At 37.2% G+C, this 23807-nt stretch overlaps 1 protein-coding gene across 2 annotated transcripts in view; it reads left to right on the top strand.

Moving 5' to 3' along the window:
• LOC128663867 (phospholipid scramblase 3) overlaps positions 1-13057 on the top strand; it is a 95340-nt gene extending 82283 nt beyond the window's left edge. For both annotated transcript variants that reach the window (XM_053718425.1, XM_053718424.1), the window contains exon 8: positions 12606-13057. In XM_053718425.1, coding sequence (XP_053574400.1) covers positions 12606-12659 — 54 coding nt within the window. In that variant the 3' untranslated portion in view covers positions 12660-13057. The remainder of the gene's footprint in view (positions 1-12605) is intronic.
• The last annotated feature ends 10750 nt before the right edge of the window (positions 13058-23807 follow it).

Below are 23807 nucleotides of genomic sequence, written 5' to 3'. Positions count from 1 at the left end.
ATGTAGTTTTCAGACCTATGTGGTTATAGTAACAGGATAATAAAAATAATAATAATAATAATGTCCTTGGATTGTTATTGTATTCTAAAGAGTTCAGTAATGTGCTTTAGAATATTCGACACTTCTTTGTCTGAGGTGAGTGGATTTGTGCTTACCAGAGGTAACCTCAATCATATGAGGTAAGTTGTAGACTTGTCTGGGTTAGAGATGTTTCTTTGGCTCTTGTCCAGTCGATTTTGCTTTGTTCTTTGCTGTAGGAATCTTTCCTTTGTTGAAACCCTTTGGGATCTTTGTTTCCAGGTGGCTCCTGGCAGCAGTATGTTGTTTTGAATGAAAATCTTGGACTCTCTTGTATCGTTTGTTGAAAGGCAATGGAAAATCCTGGACTCTCTTTTTCCTCTTGGTGATGAGAATCTGGGTTGTCTCAGGTGTTCATATCGATTGCTTCCATTGCTGCTTTTTATCTTAGTTGAGAGCTTCCAACCAGAGCACTGACCAGGAGATCGAAATACTTAATCAATGTCTATTACTTACCTCATACTCTGATTGAGGGCATTTGATGTAAGCACATTTACTTAGTTCTAATTAAAAAGAGCTTTTTTATTTAAACGTTATCACACTATGTTCTTGTTTTCTTTTCTTATTCCATCTCAATCGATATGAACACCTGAGACAACCCAGATTCTCATCACCAAGAGGAAAAAGAGAGTCCAGGATTTTCCATTGCCTTTCAACAAACGATACAAGAGAGTCCAAGATTTTCATTCAAAACAACATACTGCTGCCAGGAGCCACCTGGAAACAAAGATCCCAAAGGGTTTCAACAAAGGAAAGATTCCTACAGCAAAGAACAAAGCAAAATCGACTGGACAAGAGCCAAAGAAACATCTCTAACCCAGACAAGTCTACAACTTACCTCATATGATTGAGGTTACCTCTGGTAAGCACAAATCCACTCACCTCAGACAAAGAAGTGTCGAATATTCTAAAGCACATTACTGAACTCTTTAGAATACAATAACAATCCAAGGACATTATTATTATTATTATTTTTATTATCCTGTTACTATAACCACATAGGTCTGAAAACTACATACCTACTTTACTAATAGTCAATTTTTATTCTAGTGCCTAGCTGTGCGCCCTTTTTGATTTTCTCTTTTCCATCCACATTCCCAACAGTGACACGGGTACACTGTATCAGAGGCAGCACGCACATATATCACTATTACTACTATTGTTGCAAAAATAGCCATTACTCACTAAGTGTTAGAGTTTTTAGCGCAGGTGCCCCTCCTTTTTTCTAACATATATATATATATATATATATATATATATATATATTTAAAAATACATAACATATTCCCCTATGCGATGAACATTGAAATGTGAAATCTTTACAGTAAATACACACTATAACACTTTATTAAATATGAATATTGCATAAATATGTTTTGACATGTTTTCATTTATGTATCTCAATGTTAACACCTGAGACCTCATATCTTTAAGCCCTTATAATGTTTTTGTGCAATTTTAAAAAATTTCTATTAGATGGTGTTATTATGAGTGTAACTTTGCTTTGGAATGTGTTTTTTGATGTGTTTTGTGACACTTTTTTATTTCACAACACAGTTAACCAGAGCTCTGAGGATGTAGTAATCATTCTAGCGTAAATCGCAATAGCGCTCAAGCGATCGTGTTTACTTTCAACTTGTAATATGAAGGTAAACCCAATGTGCACAAACACCCGCGAAAAAAACCCTTTTTGCTTGCACGTAACTTAATGCGCCATATTGGGCCCAAAATATATTTTTTAAAAATATACACCTTAAGTTTTTTTTTTATTTTTTTATTATTAAATACTATTCATACAATATACAATTACATTAAATATTCAATAAAACACAATTTCGCTACATTACATTTTTAACAATATCGAATAACACCTTTTATACAGTATGACATCCTATACTTTATACATATTCTAAACCATAAATAGATGGAAATCAATTAATATTATAATTCACTTCAGAGTTGATTAATATGGATGATGTAAATTGATTCACAATATCTAATCATTACAAAGCATAAATTAACTATCTATTAACATAATGCAAATTTATTTTATCTTAACTAGACAGTACTTTCTATCACCTCCTAAAATGTGTCCGTACCTCAAGTAACTTTCTCTTCCAGAGCCTAATTCGAACAAATATAGCCCTAGATCTTTTAATTACTCCAAGAACTGATAATATAAACACATTACCAGGGCCGCCACTAGAAATTTTGGGGCCCCTGACTTAACCATTGATCAGGGCCCCCCCCCCTCTCCTTTGACATTTGCAATTTTTGACCAAGTGACTAAAACGTATATGCGCTTTATTCTATATAATAGTGTCTATTTAAACTTGGAAATGTTGTAAAGGTAGTAACATACACTGAAACACACACACACACACTCACACATAAGGATTCACATATAGAAACTCTAGCAAACACGCAAAGAAACTCAGACACAGACACCCAAACAGATACTTAGCACTTGTTTACATTGACCTGACAAGTAATGAGGTACACTACAGTTTTGTAAAAAAAGGAGAATTAGAAAACAAAATATGGAGTTCTGATTATCTTTTTGTAAAGGAAGATGCCAACTAAATGATGACAACAGCATGCAGTGGCTGAAAGGAAGGGCCCTGAACTGCCTAAACAATAATTTAACGGTTAAATGGTGGATTGGTGACTTCCAGAAAGGTCTCATTAGTCTCAAAGTCTGTAGAAAGATGTGAATAATCAGTAGTAAGGTCAAAATGTCTTAAAAAGGAACAGACAATGGACACACACACAAACTCAAACTTGCACATACACCCAAGGAAACACCAACAGAGACAGCCTCAGAAAACACACAAAGACATACACACACACACAGACACCCTCAGAAAACACAGAAATACATACATAATCACCCTCACTTAGACATCCACAGAAAACACACAAAGACATACACACACACACACCCTCACAGAAACACCCACAGAAAATACACACCCTCACAGAGACATCCACAGAAAACACAGACATACACACACACACACACACACACACACACCCTCACAGAGACATCCACAGAAAACACAGACATACACACCCACCCTCACGGAGGCATCCAGAGAAAATGCACAAAGACAAACACGCGCCCACCCTCACAGACACTCATAGAAAAAGCTCAAAGACATATGCACACACCCTCACAGACATCCACAGAAAATGCACAAAGACATACGCACACACCCTCACAGAGATACCAACAGAAAAAAATACATACACACTCATAGAGACACAAACCAAAGCACAAAGACATCAACACAGAAACCCACAGAAACACTCACAGGAGGAAACATGTATGCACCTTGCATCCCCTAAATCAACAGTGTGTGACATGCATGATAAAGAAAATGCAGAAATTAAGAGATCACTTTTTAAAGAATCATATTTGTAAATGTGCAAACAAAAATAATTCTGTGAATTCAAAATTGTACATTAATGATCCGGGTAGATGGCTAGATGAAGAACAGTACTTTTAAAAGGTTGACATATGTTTGTTTGATATTTTCCCCAACCAAGAGCACCACTTCAAATATAGTGTACAAATGTTCCCATCTGTCAGCTGTACTTGTGGATTTTGAAAATGCTGTACTCTATATGGTCTTGGGGGAACCATAAGCTGTGGTACTCATACCATTAGATCTGGTTAAATGCAGGATTTAAACTTGCTGGTATGCATTTCAAAATTAAGTCAGCTGTAGAGTAAACTGAACAGTTTTAAGTTAACCTGTCTCATTTCCAACACTGAGCAATCTTAGTCTGAGAGTATAACATGTTATGCAGATGTAAGAATCTTAGATAAAATGCCCCCTTGTATCTGGAAAGTCCTTGCATAAAGGGGCAGTAAATTGGAATGTAATATATATCATTTGTGTATTGAGGAGGAAACATTTCTGCATGGTTTTAAATATAGAATTTCTACAGCATTGTCAAATAATCATAAATACATTGCTGCTAAAAAAAAATGTGTTTTTATGGACCGCTGGCCCCACCATACAACTACTACCACACTGAAGTTACAATCTTAAATTGCACAAAGAAATAAAAAACATTTGCTAAGTAATTCCTACCTCCTCTGCAAATGAAAGTGATCAGCCGTCTGACTCAGGCACACACTCTACAAAGTGCCAAGTCTGTCTCACACTGTGCATAGTGGTTTAGTGCACACTCAGAAATCCTCTCAAATGCTAATACTTTACTCCTTGTAATAAGATTTCCCATGCTCAATTAGCACTCTGCTGTAGTACCCACTGGTGGCTACCAAAATTTTAAAAATTTTTTTTTTTTTTTAATTCTTGCCTCATGTGGCCCCCCTAGCCCATTGGGCCCCTGACAGGAGTCACCCCTGTCACCCCCTGATGGCGGCCCTGCACATTACATTCTAAGTGGAGCCAGAATTCTATTTTTTTACCTGAGGTTCTAAACTATTAATGAAATCTCCCCATTTTTCATTGAAATCAGTTAATCTTACATCCTTATCATACAATAAGTCAAATAATTCTATGTTCAGTTGTTCTAACATAACCAAGTGAAATTCCTTCAAGCTAGGACCTCTTTTTAGTAGCTACCTTTTCATTACACATTTTCTCCTAACAAGATTATCATAGACGTTAATTTAATATTTTCCTGTTTGAATTGCTTATTAAGTACAAGTAGAATATTCAAGAAATTCAAGTTAATCTTGTATTTTAAGATCCTAGAGGCCCAAAAACTGATCTTTGCCCAAAATTGTCCAATTTTCGGACATTCCCATAGAAGATGTTTTAAGTTGGGATCAAATAAATTACATTTAACACAGTTCCTTTTACAATTAAACCACCTTGAGGCAATTTTAGGCGTTAAATAAAACCTATGTAGTATTTTAATTTGAGACTCCCTAAGATATGAATCACATGTAATGGTACACCTTAAGTTAAAATCCAGAATTGGTCTTCATTCTTAGAAATACCCATTTATCATCTGATTTTATGTTTGTTTTTCTTAATAGAAAAAAATCTTTCATGTTTGTTCTTCATATATTATTGAGAAAATAGTAGTAAAAACATTTCAATTCAGAATGCCACGTCTCCTGAGCATAAGAAACATTTATATGCTTTCTTAATCCCACTGCTAGTATTGCTCATAAAAAGAGATGCAATAGGCCTGTGCAAGCACTATTTTTACATAACTGAACTAAACAAAATGCTATCTTTTTAGTTATAAGAAGTATGTTTGTTATGGCAAGAGAGTGCATTGCATTACAGCCAAGTGATTAAGTTTTAGTGTGTGTGTGTGTGTGTGTGAATTAAATGTATGTTAATAGCAGAGGTCTTAGTCAAATGTGAAAAAAGCATGGTTACATTACTTAAGTAAGGGAAATTTGAAAGATAAAGGGACAGTACAGTCAAAAATAAACACATACATATACTGTATATGTATATAAGCATATACACATAACCACACATACACATATATATATATATATATATATATATATATATATATATATGTGTATAAGCATATACACATAACATATATATATATATATATATATATATATATATGTATATGTGTGTATAAGCATATACACATAACCACACATACATATATATATATATATATATATATATATATATATATATATACACATATACATATACGCATAACATATATATATATATATATATATATATATATATGTATATGTGTGTATAAGCATATACACATAACCACACATACATATATATATGTATAAGCATATACACACACATGTTTAAATGCTGCAATCGCTATGCTACTTACCCCCACTTTGCTGTGCTTAGGTTCTTATGACGTCTCTGAATGAGGCTCTCATTGGAGCCTATGGAAGCGAGCTCCCGTGAGCACGATTTCTAGCTTGCACGCAAGTAATATTTAGCGCTTCACTTGTAACCGAGCCCTAAATGTTTTGTTTTTCCTTTTCCAAATAATTATAGAATACATTGTTTTATTTGAGGTTGCCTAAATAGTAGGGGTCTAATAAAATTGGCAACTAAAATTACCTCAAAGAAGAAAAAAATACATAAAAAACATACTTACCCTCTATCAGCAACTGGCTCCAAAAACAGCCCATCCACATTGCAAACACAACAGAACAGCATCAGGGGGCTTGCAACCATGAAAGAGATAAGGGATAAACAATTCTGCTACCCTATAGAGGGTAAACTCAATATTTAATTTTCAGTTTTCTTCAATTCATTTTCAAGGAAACAGAGTAGCAAAAATAAATATTATATCTGCTCAGAAGAGCAATCAAAACTTTCTTCCTCATGATACAGTGAGTCCACGGAATCATCAATTACTGTTGGGAATATCACTCCTAGCCAGCAGGAGGAGGCAAAGCGCACCACTTCCCTTCCCACAACCCCCAGTCATTCTCTTTGCCTTCGGTGCAAGGAGGCGGTGAAGTTTTGGTGTCTGAAAAGATTTACTTCAGTCAAGATTTTATTATTTTAAGCCAGAGCCAGTTTACTCTGATCTTCCAAGCTGGGTTTAGCAGTACTTCACGTCAGTTTCTGCAGTAGGGCAGTGGTGGCTTTTAAGCAGTTGAGAACTTGTGGGGTGGGCCTCACTGCGTTTTTTCAACATGATTGCTGCCCTAATGTAGTAAGCCTAATTAGGTTTACTCTGATCTTTTTTCTTCACAGGCCCATGTGAGGAGTGGCCTACTCTCATGCCTGGTGAGCTGTCTTTTCTGCCGGACAGCCTATAACACAGGAAAGTGCCAATTTTTTTTCCTTGGAGTATCACGGACACTGGCACTTTAAGCAGCTTATAATTCATGCTGCAAAATAAAGAAAAAAATGAGGCGTTATAGATTGATCCTAGTAGGGATCTTTATTGGGCAGATTAGCAGGCACTGGTGAAGTGAGGAGATAGTGTATGCTTGGGCACTACAGGGTTAATACCCGGCTCATTGGTGGCTCAGTTTATTTCTCCTGGCTCCGGTTATTTAACTGGTCCAGGACTGTGTAAAACCGACCATGCGCTAAGAGAGGCGGTCCTTTTTGCTGTGGTGGCAGTCGGAGCACGCGCTTTCTAGCGCATATTACAGGAGACTCCGGAGTGGTGACTCATCAAGTTACCAGCTCCAGCATCAGATATATCCGATTTCGCTTTCTCTTGGCTCTAGGGGGATCCGGTTCTGTGACGTTTCCTTTCTACCCTGTTTAGGCAGAATCCTGGTCATCTGGGGCAGGTAGGCACCTCAGCAGTTAGTTGAGGTGTAGAGGGTGCCAACATGGGGGCATTATATCTGTATTATTGTTGATATAATTTTTTAAAAAGTCTTATGCCTTAAAGAGACAGTGTTTAATTTAAATTTTTTTTTCTTTTTTTTAAAAAAGGGAAAAGTATTTTTTGTGTGTTTTTTTGACACTGTTGTTATTTGCAAATGGAACAAGAGGCCTTGCCATCTGTTGAATTCAAGCTTTGTTTTTGCAACCATGTTGAACCCCCTCTTCCAGTGCCCTGCGGTTCCTCTCATGCTCCTGGAGGAGTTTATTTGCAGGCAGAAATTGCTGCCCAGGTATCCTCTGTGGTATCTGCAGCATTAGCTGCCATTCCCATGCTTCAGGAAAGACGCAAGAGGAAGTTTAAAGATTCAGTGAGTAAGGTTTATGATCCAGTTTTGGCTAAACAAGTTGTTCTTTCTCAGAAGTCTGAGGAGGAAGACACGTCGGTAGCCTCTGAGGGTGAAATCTCAGATTCTGACAATATAATTCCTTCTTCTGATGCTGAAGTTGTATCCTTCAGATTTAAGCTGGAACACCTCTGTATGTTAAAGGAGGTTTTGGCTACTCTTAACGACTCCGATACAACTGTCGTTAACCCTAAAAAAATCTAGCAAGCTAAATAAGTACTTTGGTGTTCCCTCCGCGGTGGAGGTATTTCCTGTACCGGACCGTGCTTCACAAATTATTGCATGGGAGTGGGAGAAGCCTGGAATCCCTTTCTCTCCATCTCCAATTTTCAAGAAGATGTTTTCCAGTGGCTGACTCTACCAATGAGTCATGGCAGATGGTTCCCAAGGTGTAAGGAACGATCTCCACTTTGGCTATGAGAACCACTATTCCCATAGAGGATAGCTGTTCATTTAAGGAAAAAAAGCTGGAGGCCTTACTAAAAAGGATGTATGTTCATCAGGGTCTCCTGCATTATGTATTGCCACTGTGACTAGTGTGGCAGCCTACTGGTTTGATGCATTGTCTGACTCTATTCAAGTGGAAACTCCCTTGGAAATTATCCAGGACAGGATTAAGGCTCTTAAATTAGCCAATTCCTTTATCACTGATGCCTCCTTACAAGTCATTAAACTGGGAGCAAAAATATCTGGTTTTGCTGTTCTAGCTCGCAGAGCCTTATGGTTAAAATCCTGGTCTACAGATATTTCATCTAAGTCTAAGCTTTTGGCAATCTCTTACAAGGGTAAAACCTTGTTTGGACCTGGCTGGCAGATATCATTTCAGATATCACGGGCGGTAAAGGTTCTTCCTGCCGTAAGATAAGAGGAAATCTAAGAAACCAGCAGCTGATTCCAAGTAAGCATGAAGGGTTTGCCCCTGATCCGGGATCAGATCCATTTGGGGGCAGACTTTCTCAATTTGCTCAAGCTTGGATACGGGATGTTCCAGAACTCTGGGCAGTGGACATCGTATCCCTGTGTTACAAGTTAGAATTCAAGACTTTTCCTGCTAGGGGTAGGTTCTGCCTCTCCAGATTATCTGTAAACCAGATAAAAAGAGAGACGTTCTTAAAATGTTACAGGATCTTTCTGACCTGGGAGTGATAGTTCCAGTTCCAATTCAGGAACAGGGTCTAGGATTTTATTCAAATCTGTTTGTGGTTCCCAAGAAAGAGGGAACCTTCAGACCAATTCTAGACTTAAAATGTCTAAACAAGTATCTCAGAGTACCGTCCTTCAAGATGGAAACTATATGTTCCATTCTTCCCTTGGTCCAAGATGGTCAGTTCTTGATGACCATAGACCTGAAGGATGTGTACCTTCATGTTCCCATTCACTGGGATCATCACAAATTTCTGAGATTTGCCTTTCTGGACAATCACTTTAAGTTTGTAGCTCTTCCGTTTGGCCTTGCCACAGTTCCCAGAATCTTCTTAAAGGTTCTGGGAGCTCTATTGGCATTGATCCGGTCTCTGGATGACATTCTTGTTCAGGCGCCGTCTTTTTAACAAGCAAACTCTCATACTGAGATATTGTTGTCTTTTCTTCATTCCCACGGATGGAAGGTGAATCTGGGAAAGAGTTCCCTTGTTCCAGTTACAAGGGTAGGGAATCTATTATGGTCCCTTAGATTACTATCAATGAAGATATTTCTGACAGAGGTCAGAAAGTCCAAGATTTTTGATTCTTGCCTTGCCCTTCAGTCCTTTCTTCGGTCGTCAGTAGCTCAATGTATGGAGGTAATTGATCTGATGGTAGCTTCCATGGACATCATTCCATTTGCTCGGTTCCATCTCAGAACTCTGCAGTTATGCATGCTAAGGCAATGGAACCGGGACTATGCGGATCTGTCTCAACAAATAGATCTGGATCAGGCAACAAGAGACTCTCTTCCATGGTGGCCTTCTCAGGAACACCTCTCTCAGGGAACTTGCTTTCGCAGACCTTCATGGGTGATTGTGACCACGGACGCGAGTCTGCTGGGCAGGGGAGCAGTCTGGGACTCGTTAAAGGCTCAGGGTCTCTGGTCTCAGGAAGAGTCAGGAAGAGTCAGCTCTTCCCATAAACATCCTAGAGCTGAAAGTAATCTTCAATGTTTTTCTGGCTTGGCCCCAGTTAGCTTTAGCCCAGTTTATCAGGTTCCAGTCGGACAACATAACCTCAGTGGCTTACATCAACCACCAGGGAGGAACTTGGAGTTACTTGGCCATGAAAGAGGTAGCTCAAATTATTCTGTGGGTGGAGTGCCCTCAACTGCTGTCTATCTGTGATCCAAATTCCAGGAGTGGACAATTGGGAAGCGGATTTTCTGAGCAGACAGACTTTTCATCCCGAGGAGTGAACTCCATCCGGAGGTGTTTTCAAACTTGTCCCTCAAGTGGGGGCTACCGGAATTGGATCTAATGGCATCTCTGCAGAATGCCAAGCTGCCGAGGTATGGTTTGAGGTTGAGGGCTCCACAGGTCACTCTGATAGATGCTCTGGCTTTCCCTTGGGAATTCAGTCTGGCATACCTATTTCCTCAGTTTGCACTTCTTCCACGAGTTATTGCTCATATCAAGCAGGAGAGAGCATTGGTGTTTTTTATAGCGCCGGTGTGGCCTCGCAGGATCTGGTATGCAGACCTAGTGGAAATGTCATCTCTTCCACCTTGGAGACAGCCTCTGAGGAAGGACCTTCTACTTCAGGGTTCCTTCCTTCATCCAAATCTTGCCTGCTTGGAGATTGAACGCTTAACCTTATACAAGCGTGGGGTTTCCTAGTCGGTCATTGAGACTATGATCCAGGCTCGCAAGCTGGTTACTAGATAGATTACCATAAAATATGGCGTAAATATCTTTATTGGTGTGAATCCAATGGTTACTCTTGGAGTAGAGTCGGTATTCCTAGGATTGTCTTTTCTGGAGAAAGGTCTGGAGAAGGGTTTGTCAGCAAGTACTCTGAAAGGTCAGATCTCTGCTTTGTCTATTTTGCTACGTAAGCGTCTGGTGGATGTGCCAGACGTGCAATTTTTTTGTCAGGCCTTGGTCACAATCAGGCCTCTGTTTAAACCTGTTACTCTTCCATGGAGTATTAACCTTGTTCTTAAAGTTTTACAGCAGGCTCCGTTTGAGCCGATGCATTCCATTTGTTTCTTGCTGCTCGGAGAGTCTCAGAACTCTCTGCACTGCAGTGTGATTCCCCTTATCTGATCTTTCTACTGATAAGGTAGTTCTTTGTACTAAGTTAGGTTTCCTTACTAAGGTGGTTTTGGATAGGAATATTGATCAGGGAATCATTGTTCCTTCTCTATGTCCTAATCCTTCTTCTCACAAGGTACGTTTGTTACACAACCTAGATGTGGTGCGTGCTCTGAAATTCTTCTTGCAGGCGACTAAGGATTTTCGCCAGTCTCCTACATTGTTTGTTTCTCTGGGAAATGCAAAGGTCAGGAAGTTACCGCTACTTCCCTTTCTCTTTGGCTGAAGAGTATAATTTGTTTTGGCTTATGAGATGGCTGGACAGCAACCTCCTGAGAGAATCACAGCTCATTCCACGTGGGCTGTTTCCTCTTCCTGGGCTTTCAAAATGATGATTCTGTAGAACAGATTTGCAAGGCTGCAACTTGGTCCTCTCTGCATACTTTTTCCAAATTTGATACTTTTGCCTCGGCTGAGGCCTCTTTTGGGAGAAAGGTTCTTCAAGCAGTGGTGCCTTCTGTTTAGGTTACTGATATTGTCCCTCCCTAGTCGTCTGTCCTCTAGCTTGGGTATTGATTCCCAACAGTAATTGATGATTCCGTGGACTCACTGTGTCATAAGAAAAAAAAAAAAAATGCATGCTTACCTGATAAATATATTTATTTCTTGACATGGTGAGTCCACGGCCCGCCCTTATTTTCTAACAATAACCCTGTATATAAATATAAAACAAAATATACCATCTTAAAAGCATAGGAAAGTCAAAATTAAACTTGCATGATTCAGATAGAACATGTAATTTTTAAGATACTTTTAAATTAACTTCTATTTTCAAATGTGGTATCCCTTGTTGAAAAATAATACGGACATATCCTACACTAGTGGGAGCTGCTTCTAATTGGTGCCTGCACACATTTGTCTCTTGTGATTGGCTAACTAGATGTGTTCATCATGCTGCCAGAAGTGCAATGCTGTTCCTTCAGCAAAAGATAACAAAATAATGAAGCAAATTTGATAATAGAAGTAAATTGGAAATTTGTTTAAAATTATGTTATATCCAATACATTAAATAAAAATTTGGGGTTTCATGTCCCTTAAACTAGGAATTCTTTATTTTTAAAGGTATGTTTCTATAGTGAGAAGAGAAAATAAAATTGTATTTGTAAGTTGAGAAGTATCACTGTCCATAAATAAGGCAGTTGAAGTTCTGCTTATGAGCCAATAAGCAAGCAGTCCTTACGACCCAGATGTACATAGACATCTACTTTATGTTAATGAATTAATAAATAAACAACTTTAAAATCTTTTTTCATGCAAGAATATTTTAACATATTTAAATTAATGCCCTTTCATATGCATGAGTTACAATTTCCAAGCACACTAAAAAATGAACTCCCTAGGTTTTGTTAACATTTAAACTAACCTTTTTTCAATATTCTGCCTGGCAAAGGGATCTAAGAGGTATTGAAAGTTTTAAACTAAATATACCTTAGTTCAAAATTAAAGGTATCGCCAAACTACTTGCTTAATTTTCTATCTTCATTTTCTTTTTTCATTGCATATTTTTGGTTGACTTTTGAATTGTTTTTTTTTTAATTGTTTTTTCTTCCCTACAGAACACTGCTATTTATGGAAAGAGGAGACAGGTGGCGAACAGACCCAGCAATTGATACCAGTGGTTTGAAGGAATTTGCTTGCTTTTATGTATTGCTCAAACTGTAAACTGTAACTGATCCCCTCAGATCTTTTGGTCAAGTCTTGAAGACTATTTTTTTGGTATATAATTGAGTGAAACTAGTTTAATTTTAAACTTGTTGCCCCTGAAAATGCAGAGAACAGCTAGTTCCAAGCAGATACAGCCGGTAAGCCAATCAGCACAGTGATAGTCATACAACCAAACTGTGCAGCCACCACTGCTGATTGGCTCAGCTGCTGTATCCAATCAGGGCCAAGTCAAGGAAAGTCCAGCACACATGTACCAACTGCACGCTGCCAGGGATCCTGCAAACCCAAACGGTAGATAAAGTAGAAAAGGCAGCAGCATAAATTTTCACCAAGTTTATTTGGCTATACAAAAGCCCACAACGTTTCGGGGTGTTACTCCTTAATCATGTGGATACAGAGTAACACTGAAATGCATAATTATATACACAGGTGTAATTAGGAGACAATTAGCAAACAGCCATTAATTTAACCTATTCACATTTATACTACCATCTAGTGGTCAATCCCTAAAATTACATCTTAATTTCTTTATTCTTTAACAATCGATACAAAAGAACATAGTGCATATAAACTCTATATAAATTGCAATTTTAAAATACATAAAGCAGTCTATTGCAAAAAACATCATCATTAAAAGATAATCTCATAGAAAGATAGACCAATCTAGGTCTATATTCATGCCCTTGGGTTGTAAGGTTTCTAATGTAAAAATCCAAAAAGCTTCTCTCCTTTTTAAGAGATTTTCCCTGTTGCCACCCCTCCTAGGTCTATGAACCTGCTCAATGATTTGAAACCTAAGTTGTGATATATGATGTTGTTTAGCTTTAATAAAATGAAATGCAACTGGAGCAATTTAAATTACCCCTCCTAATACTAGATTTGTGTTCATTCATTCTTTCACGTGCCTTGTGTCATCTCACCCACATAAAGGAGCCCACATGGGCATGACATATTCACTGTTACAATTGCAATAGCAATTAATGTCAATTTTTTTTCCTGTATGTGGGTGAAAGAATGCAGCACCCTTGATCATGTTGCTGCAGCTAAAGCACCCCAAACATAGGTAACATCCTTTATTTGCACTGGTAATGTATCTAGTGCTGCCAATTTGGCATACATAAACATACATTACCAGTGCACATATTACCACATACATTACCAGTGCAAATAAAGGATGTTACCCATGTTTGGGGTGCTTTAGCTGCAGCAACATGATCAAGGGTGCTGCATTCTTTCACCCACATACAGGAAAAAAAATTGACATTAATTGCTATTGCAATTGTAACAGTGAATATGTCATTTATATTATTAAATGCCCATGTGGGCTCCTTTATGTGGGTGAGACAACACATAAGGCTTGTGAAAGAATGAATGAACACAAATCTAGTATTAGGAGGGGTAATTTAGATGCTCCAGTTGCATTTCATTTTATTAAAGCTAAACATCATATTTCACAACTTAGGTTTCAAATCATTGAGCAGGTTCATAGACCTAGGAGGGGTGGCAACAGGGAGAATCTCTTAAAAAGGAGAGAAGCTTTTTGGATTTTTACGTTAGAAACCTTACAACCCAAGGGCATGAATAGAGACCTAGATTGGTCTATCTTTCTATGAGATTATATTTTAATGATGATGTTTTTTTGCAATAGACTGCTTTCTGTATTTTAAAATTGCAATTTTCAGAGTTTATATGCACTATGTTCTTTTTGTATCGATGGTTAAAGAAATTAAGATGTAATTTTAGGGATTGACCACTAGATGGTAATATAAATGTGAATAGGTTAAATTAATGGCTGTTTGCTAATTGTCTCCTAATTACACCTGTGTATATAATGATGCATTTCAGTGTTACTCTGTATCCACATGATTAAGGGGTAACACCCCGAAACGTTGTGGGCTTTTGTATAGCCAAATAAACTTGGTGAAAATTTATGCTGCTGCCTTTTCTACTTTATCCAATCAGGGCCAGCAATTCTCTGTTTTTCCCGAGCACGAGCGGTACCTTTGTGGAAGTTAAACACAAAGCATTGCAGGGTCACTAGTGCTAAAACTACATGCTGCAATGCACTATAGTGTCCATGTAATTCTCTTGTTTGTATTTTTTTTTCTTGCACAACTTTATATATAATTAGCAATATACTTACCAGCATTAACTAATATGTATATGCTGATGTGAAATTATGAAAAGTTTGTTGTGAATAGCTAAATTATAAATACTCTACCTCTCTATGATATTGAACATTAAACTAAAGAGTTTTGTTGAGTATAAACTGAAAGAACTTGGAACACTGTATATATTTGGTGTGTTTCTTTACACTAATAATGAGCCACTTCAAACTTTATTAATTGTGAATATATTGCACACTTGCCAATACTTTTTTTATATTTTATTGTATTATCCACAATGGATATATTCATACAAAATGCAACACAATGCTCCACCCAGGACAAAATATCACGATACAAAGAAGGCCATAGTATAGATACATTCATTACAATAACAGTTATGTATGTTTACTATTAATGTCATGTCTAAAATAAATTAAAGGGATACTAAACCTAAAATTTTTCTTTTATGATTCAGATAGAGCATGCAATTTTAAGCAACTTTCTAATTTACTCCTACTATCAATTTTTCTTCGTTCTTGTGCTATCTTTATTTCAAAAGCAGGAACTTTAAGGGGCATGAAACCCAAATATTTTCTTTCATGATTCCGATAGAGAATATAATTTTAAACAACTTTATAATTTACTTCTATTATCTAATTTGTTTCATTCTCTTGGTATCATTTGCTGAAGGAGCAGCAATGCACTACTGGTTTCTAACTGACCACATGGGTGAGCCAATGACATTCGGTATATCTATGCAGCCACCAATCAGCAGCTAGAACCTAGGTTCTTTGCTGCTCCTGAGCTTACCTAGATAAACCTTTCAGAAAAGGATAACAAGAGACGGAAGCAAATTAAAAAATAGAAGTAAATTGGAAAGTTGTTTAAAATTGTATGTTATGTCTGAATCATGAAAGAACATTTTTGGGTTTCACGTCCCTTTAAAGCTTAGGAGCCAGCCATTTTAGGTTCAGCACCCTGGATAGCGCTTGTTTATAAGTGGCTACATTTAGGAAACCAATAAGCAAGCATAACCCAGGTTTTGAACCAAAAATGGGCCAGCTCTTAAAGGGACAGTATACTAGAAAATAGTTTTTCCCTTAATGTGTTTCCAATTACTTTTTTTACCAGCTGCAGAGTATAAAATGTATGAGATTTGATTTTTGTTAGGTTTATTTGTGTATATGAATTAGCTTATTTTGTGTTTTGAAGCCACAACTTAATAAAATGGGTTGAGCTTGTAGCTATAATCAGATCTCATTACTTTATCACATTGTGTAAATATACCTGCTTCTTTACCTTTTATCTGTCCATAAAACAATCACCAATACTTGGAGAGAACAATGGAAAAGTAGCATTTGATTGCCTTATCTCTTCTATAACCCACTGGGAGTGTAATTTATTCTACTGGCTGTGTTAACACAGCTTGGCCTTGAGGCCGAAAACTTTCAGGATGGGTGGGGATACCACAGGCTAAATAAACTATTTCAAATGCTAATATAAGGCTAATGGAAATACTTGTAAACAATTTAATACACTCCAGCAAGTAAAGTGGATCATTGGGAACAAATTAAAGGGGACATTTTTTTTGAGTAAACTGCCCCTTTAAGCTTTATATTCCTGCTTTTAAAATAAATAAAGCAAGAGAACGAAGATAATTTGCTAATAGGAGTAAATTAGAAAGTTACTTAAAATTGCATGCTCTATATCTGAATCATTAAAGAAAAAATGTGGGTTTAGTTTCCCTTTAAATATTTATGACCCATGGGTAAGAAATAAAATGTGAAGAAAATGAACAAAAATCAGGAGGAAAAAGAAACATCAACAAAAAAACTCCTATTATTAAGTCATTTATATATTAATTGATATGGTTTCCTCCTCTCTCACTTACCAGATATTTGACAACCAGGGTCTAATACCATCCTGATGGAAAGATATTTCTTAGGATTAAAACTTCAAAAAAAGTAGTCTTATGTAATTACTGCGTGAGCATAAATTGAATCGGCAATGGATAAAGCAAGATGATTTTTAGCCACTTATCAAAAAAAACTTGCACCTGCTTATTTTGCGGGGGAGACACATTAAATTGTTAAAAAATAATTTGAGAGTATATGGTCTGAGAGAAAGCAGCTAATGTAGGGCAGTGTTTCTCAACCTTTTTATAGCAAGTACCCCTGTAGGCATACATTTGATTTCTATGTACCCCAACTGAAGCACACACATTATTGATCTTTTACATGAGCAAATATGGACATCGTGTGTATCACTTGATTTCACAAAGCTTGTATCAGATATGTTAATGAAGTAAATATATAGGAATTTGTTTTATGTTTTCCAGAATTGAATGTTTGGAAATATGACAACATAAAATAATAAACACATAAAACAAAGATATATATAGTCCATTGATATTAATAATTATATGCAATTAATGTGCTTCTTACATTAAAAAAAAGAGGAAAATAAACTTTTCTGCATGAGGAAAGTAATATTTATGGTACCATCTTTCTTTTTTAAATAACAAATTCACTGTTGGAAATGCAAATAGAAAGATAAAATCAATAATATAAAATAAGCGCACTGACACAGTGTATCTATAAAAAAGGGCGGGGGGGGAGCGTAGATAAAGCTGATCTTAGCTTCTTTACTGGAAATGAAAGTCACTTAAATCATGATTCCCGTCTATGCAAATCAGCACTAGTGGTAAGCTATCTGCTTACCAGATGTAACCTCAATCTTATGAGGTAAGGTGTCAGCTCTGTAAAGGTGAGGGAAGGGCCTCTTCTGTCCTCTATATTACTTTCTGGGACTTGAGTAATACTTCCACCTTGGGTCTTGGTCTCTGGATCACGTATTAGTGTCTAGCAGAGTGGTGATCCACGTCAATAGAGTGCTCCGTTAAATCTTTGAGCTGGTATAATTCTCCAATGTAGATCTAACACATATGAGTTCATGCTGATAACAGGCTCCAATGTCTGTGCTCAGGAACAAGGTTCCCTTATTCACTCCAGTTACATCAGTACCTGATATCTCTCAGTGCTCTGGCCGTGTCCAGCAACAGCTGCACAGGAAGTAAATGGGATAGGGAATCACAAAGAGATAACTATCATCAATCGTATAATAAAAATACACATAGTACTATCCAACATGAGAAAAATGGCCATCAGGATAGAACTGGAGGAAATTATAATTACCATAATGAATCAAAAACAACAAATCCATTTAGGAATAGAGGTAACAACCAAAATCCTAGACATTATGAACAAGAAGAAGGTTGGAAAAAATCCAAATATACAAGTAATAGGGAAAGAACCAATAATTACAGACCAATAGAAATAGAAACTAGAAATAGGTATGCAGTGTTTTCTAAAGATCAGTCAGAACCAGAGGAACATTCCAATTTTGCCCCAAGTTCAAGAGTAAATAAATTTGAAACATAAATTGATATACAAAAATATGTAAGGAATCTATCACTCAAAAAATATTTTTTGAGTAATCCAATTGTAAAGAATGAAGGAAATAATTTGAACCAATCAGTATATTAAATATATTGGAAGGAATAATATGGAAAGATACTTGGTGGCTAATAACAGGAGATGTATCTTGGCTATATACGAACATTAAAAAAAAATTGAGATTACAGGCAATTAAACAGATACTTTCTCAGAACTGACACCCATTCAGAGTGATTTTATTTTGGAGGGAATAGCCTTTATTTTGGATCATAATTATTTTTGGTTTGATCACCAATATTTTTTACAGATTAGTGGAACGGCGATGGGAACAAGGTTTGCGCTCAGTTATGCCAATTTGTATATGACTCACTGGGAGGATCTTTATGTGTTCAGCCTGCATAACTGGGCGCAATACCTTATTGTCGGTACATAGATGATTTTTTTTGGTCTGGGTCTGAAGATCAATTAACTGAATTTCTGAAACATTTGGAAAGTAATCAATTCAATATCGGCTTTACATGGAATTATAATCAAAACAAAGTAGAATTTTTAGACCTTGAAATTTATTTTGAAGATGACAAGATAAAGAATAAAAACTTTTTTAAAAAGTAGATGTAAATAATTTTATTAATAGATGGCTTTCAAATATTCCTAAAAGCCAATTTATTAGGTTAAAAAGAAATTGCAAAGACAATATGGAATATCAAAAACAGGCTGAGATTCTAAAACAACGGTTTATAGAAAATAATTATAATGAAGAGAAGGTTAAAAAACTATAGAAGAAGTTAACAAAATGGAAATAAGTGACTTGTTAAAATATAAGAATAAAATGTATAAAATGTATTATGGGGGGGGGGTGCCTCCATGATCAGCAGCAAATTTATGGAGCTCTTCAAGTAACTTTAACAACTTGTCGCCTATCTCCTCGCAAACTTGGCATCCTGCTCTGTAACTTATTAAGCTAACGAAGGAGAAGACATGAAGCTGTAGGATGTCTTCATTTCTACGATCCTATATGCTGGGTCCAAACTGTTAGGGCCTTGAATACAGGCCGCAACATCATCACACTCATATATCACCCCCCTTGGATAACCAAGTGATCCGAGTAGAGCAGTATTTACCTGCTTTTACCTATTACATAAGCAAGAACATCACATAAAGATAGCAACATGGAGGACTTTCATAATATACTAAGAGGTAAACTAGAGGCTTTGGGGCAACTGATAGATAGCAGGTTTACTGATCTCAGTGGCATATGCAGGATTTCCATGAATTTGACGGACACACTACCGGAAGTACATGGGGATATTTAGGAGGCTATAGACGCTGTGTGGCCTACTCAATTAACGGACACGTGACCAAAGATGACCCAGCAGGCGGTGCTGCACAGTTTTAACTAAACGCTTAAACCCATAGCACTACGAAGTAAGGAGCAGCCTAAACGAATCCTACCTGAGATGTGTGGCACAGAATTTGCAACATCGCCCTCGACTCCCCTGGAAGGGGATGTGGCCGGTCCCCTCGGGGGTAATGGGGGTTTTGCAGCCAAGCAAGAAGTGAGAACCTCAGATTTCATTAGGCACCTAGAAGTGGTCGGGACTTTGGCCCACAGCACACAGCGGAGCGGATACAGCATGGGATCACTGGCGAAGGAATGGTTGCGGACCCAGTCTTCCTTAATAAAAATCGTTGATTTAAAAAAAAAAAAAGGATAATAATTCTAAAAAAGCTGTAGGTCCATTAGTTTTAAGACATAATACTCAATATAATCAGGTTAAAGATATAATTAACAAACACTGGAAAATATTAATTAGAGATCCTGTCTTAGAGACCATTTTGTAAGAGATCCCCACTATTGTATACAAAAAGGTTCCGAACATTAAAGATCATCTAACATGTAGTTACATTAAAGATAAGAATACCAATTTTTGAATACAGCACAAATGGGATTTGTAAAATGTCAAACCTGCAACGTGTGCCAAAACACAAAGGAAAGAAATAGAGTCACCAGAAATTTTGAATCAAATGAGGGAAAGAAATTTGATATAAAGGAGCTAATCACATGCAACAGCAAATGTTATATACATGTTACGTTGTTCGTGCAACCTGTTTTATATAGGAAGAACTACCAGACATCTGAAAACTAGAATAAATGAACATGTATATAACATAAAGACTGGTTATTTAAAACACACTGTATCAGCTCATTTTGACAAAATGCACAGCAGGGACCCAAAACATTTAGAGTTCATAGGGATTAGAAACGCTACTCAGTATTGGAGGGGAGGTGATAGACTTAATGATTTAGGACAATTAGAGATGAAGTGGATCTATATTCTAGACACTTTAGTCCCAAATTGTTTAAATAAAGATTTTGAATTACACAATTTTTTAAATTGATTTTAAGAATAGGTTGTCTTTATTGATTTTTTAAATTCTTTTTTTTCGTTCATTCTTTCCCTCATTCTAATATATCATGCTATATGGATATGTACCATATATAAGAATTAATATGTAAATTAGGTTAATTTTTAAACAGTACCTTTGTCCTACATACCATTCAAAAAGCAAGAACCCATATGCTTTTTTGGATCGATTGATTTGCATATAACCCATTTATGAGATGAATGAATAAGATGTTACAATAATAATGTAACTTTCACAATACATTATGTACGAACATATTTTCATTTGAATTAACTCCTTACAAGTGCGGTATACGCTAACTAGTGCCAATCTAAGTATGTACAAATTACGATTTTGAAAATTTAAATAGAAGATAGAATATACAATGTATTATTTTCTTTCCTCTTTCTTATTATAATGTTTAACTGCCACATACAATTGTATGTATTTATTTATCTTTTATGCATTATCAATAGGTCAGACAAATAATATTTATATGTGATAATGTGAAAATATTTTTTCTTTTTAAACTTACTCGATACGTAAAATACTCAGATATCTGTAAATGAAACTAAAGGGAGAAAAAAAGGTTAAAGGTTTTACCCTTTCTTGACATGGAAACTGCATATAAGAACAAGGACATCAAATTAATTTACCATCTTCAAAGATGGAGGACGGAATGTTGCAAGTTCTCACGGATCATATGATCAATATTGGCCAATAGGAGGATTGATTCACAGTATAAAGATCACAGAGGAATAGACACACACATCCCACTTCTTTGAAAATGCTGTACGTTTACAGTGAAGCGTACGTCAGAATGTCAGAGCCATGCCTCCACCATTAATTACCAAGACAGGTATCGAGTCGATCACTTACCAAGCGACTTGGTTGGCATAGCATTCCAGCACGCCATCTGCTTCCCCCCAGGAAAGGGGTTGTGATTTCGCTCCCACCGTATTTTCTGAAGTGTAGTGCCCCCTCCCATAATCATTGTTTAGGGCCCCCAAACCTTTTTCCTGTAGTGTAGCTGCCCTATATCACCCTGTCCCTTTATTTTTTTTCTGTAGCGTAGGGCACTCCAACTCTCTCCCCTTCCCTCCCCTGCTGAGCTGCCCACCTGCCTCCCGCCCACACCTCCCACTGGCACCTGCAACGATTGTTACAGACAGTGACACAGACAGTGTCACCGTCTGTAACGATCAGGCATCTGCCCTCGTATGGAACCGGAGCACGAATCGCGCTCCAGTTCCGTATGCGGCAGATGCCTGAAACTTAAGAAACTACAGCTCTCGGCTATAACTTAACAGCCAAGAGTGTTGGAGCTTCCTGAAGCTCAAACGTATATATATATATATATATATACGTCACATTGGGTGAAGGGGTTAAAGGACCAGTAAAGGCAGTAGATGTGCATAATCAACAAATGCATGATAAAAAGACAATGCAATAGCACTTAGTCTGAACTTCTAATGAAAAGTAGATTTTTTTCTGACAAATTTCAAAATTATGTCTATTTCCACTCCCACTGCATCATGTGACAGCCATCAGCTGTATAGTGCAGTACAGTATATTGGAGAAAATTGTATATAATGTTTACAATTTTGAATTTGATCCTTAAGGATAATGGAAGCCAGTGTAGGGTCAAGTATAGAGGAGCCACAGAGTAAGAACAATTAGTGAGGTTGATAAGCAACATGTAGAACATATTGAACTGGAAATAATCTTTTGAGGGCTAAAGCAATTTGAAGGGTGTTGCAACAGTTAATACGTGATATGTTGAATGAGAGGACCAGAATTGTTTTGAGTTGAGTGAGGGTATGAAATGTGTGGTATGATGGTATCCATAAAAAATATAAATTATGCTTCCCATATAATTTCATTTCCAACAGTACGAGGAGAGTCCACAGCTTCATTCATTACTTGTGGGAAATACAGAACCTGGCCACCAGAAGGAGGCAAAGACACCCCAGCCAAAGGCTTAAATACCTCCCCATCTCCCCTCATCCCCCAGTCATTCTGAGGATGGAATAAGGAACAGTAGGAGAAATATCAGGGTATAAATGGTGCCAGAAGAAAACAAAGGAAATTTAGGTCTGCCCAATGGATAACCGGTCGGGAGTCGTGGACTCTCCACGTACAGATGGAAATTAAATTATCAGGTAAGCATAATTTATGTTTTCCATCTTAATATGAGGAGAGTCCATGGCTTCATTCATTACTTGTGGGAAACAAAGACCCAAGCTCTAGAGGACACTGAATGAAAACAGGAGGGTAAAAAGGAGGTGGACCCTATTCTGAGGGCACCACAGCCTGCAAAACCTTTCTCCCAAAAGCTGCTTTAGCCAAAGCAAAAACGTCAAATTTGTAAAACTTTGAAAAAGTAAGTAACTTTTTTTTTCAAAGTAAAACTTTGAAAAAGGTAGCCGCCTTACAAATCTGCTCCATAGAGGCCTCATTCTTGAAGGCCCAAGAAGAAGCCACAGCTCTAGTTGAGTGAGCCGTAATTCTCTGAGGAGGCTTATGTCCCGCTGTCTCACAAGCCAAGCAAATCATGCTCCTCAGCCAAAAAGATAGGGAAGGGGAAGAAGCCTTCTGTCCCTTGCGCTTCCCTGAATAGACAACAAACAATGCTGTCGTCTGTCTGAAATCCTTTGTAGCCTGAAGATAACATTTCAAAGCTCGAACCACATCCAAGTTATAAAGTAACTGTTCCTTTGAAGAAGAAGGGTTAGGGCACAAGGAAAGAACTACAATCTCCTGATTAATGTTGCGATCAGACACAACCTTAGAGAGAAAACCCAACCCAGTGTGAAGGACAGCCTTATATGCATGAAAAACCAGGTAAGGAGGCTCACATTGCAAGGTTACCAACTCAGAGACTCTGCATGCTGAAGCAATAGCCAATAGAAAAATAAACTTCTAATACAGAATCTTAATGTAAAGACCCTAAGAACCAGATTCAAACTCCAAGGAGGAGCAGAATGTCTAAATACAGGCCTGATCCTGGATAGAGCCTGAAAAAAAGGACTGTATATCAGGATGCTCAGCGAGCTTCTTGTGTAACAACACCGATAGAGCCGAAATCTGTCCCTTTAAGGAACTGTCAGCAAGACCCTTCCCC

Source organism: Bombina bombina, chromosome 6 (genome assembly GCF_027579735.1).
Source record: "Bombina bombina isolate aBomBom1 chromosome 6, aBomBom1.pri, whole genome shotgun sequence".
Classification (NCBI taxonomy): domain Eukaryota; kingdom Metazoa; phylum Chordata; class Amphibia; order Anura; family Bombinatoridae; genus Bombina; species Bombina bombina.
The sequence above is the reverse complement of the archived record's forward strand: the minus strand, read 5'-3'. Positions and strand labels throughout refer to the sequence as shown.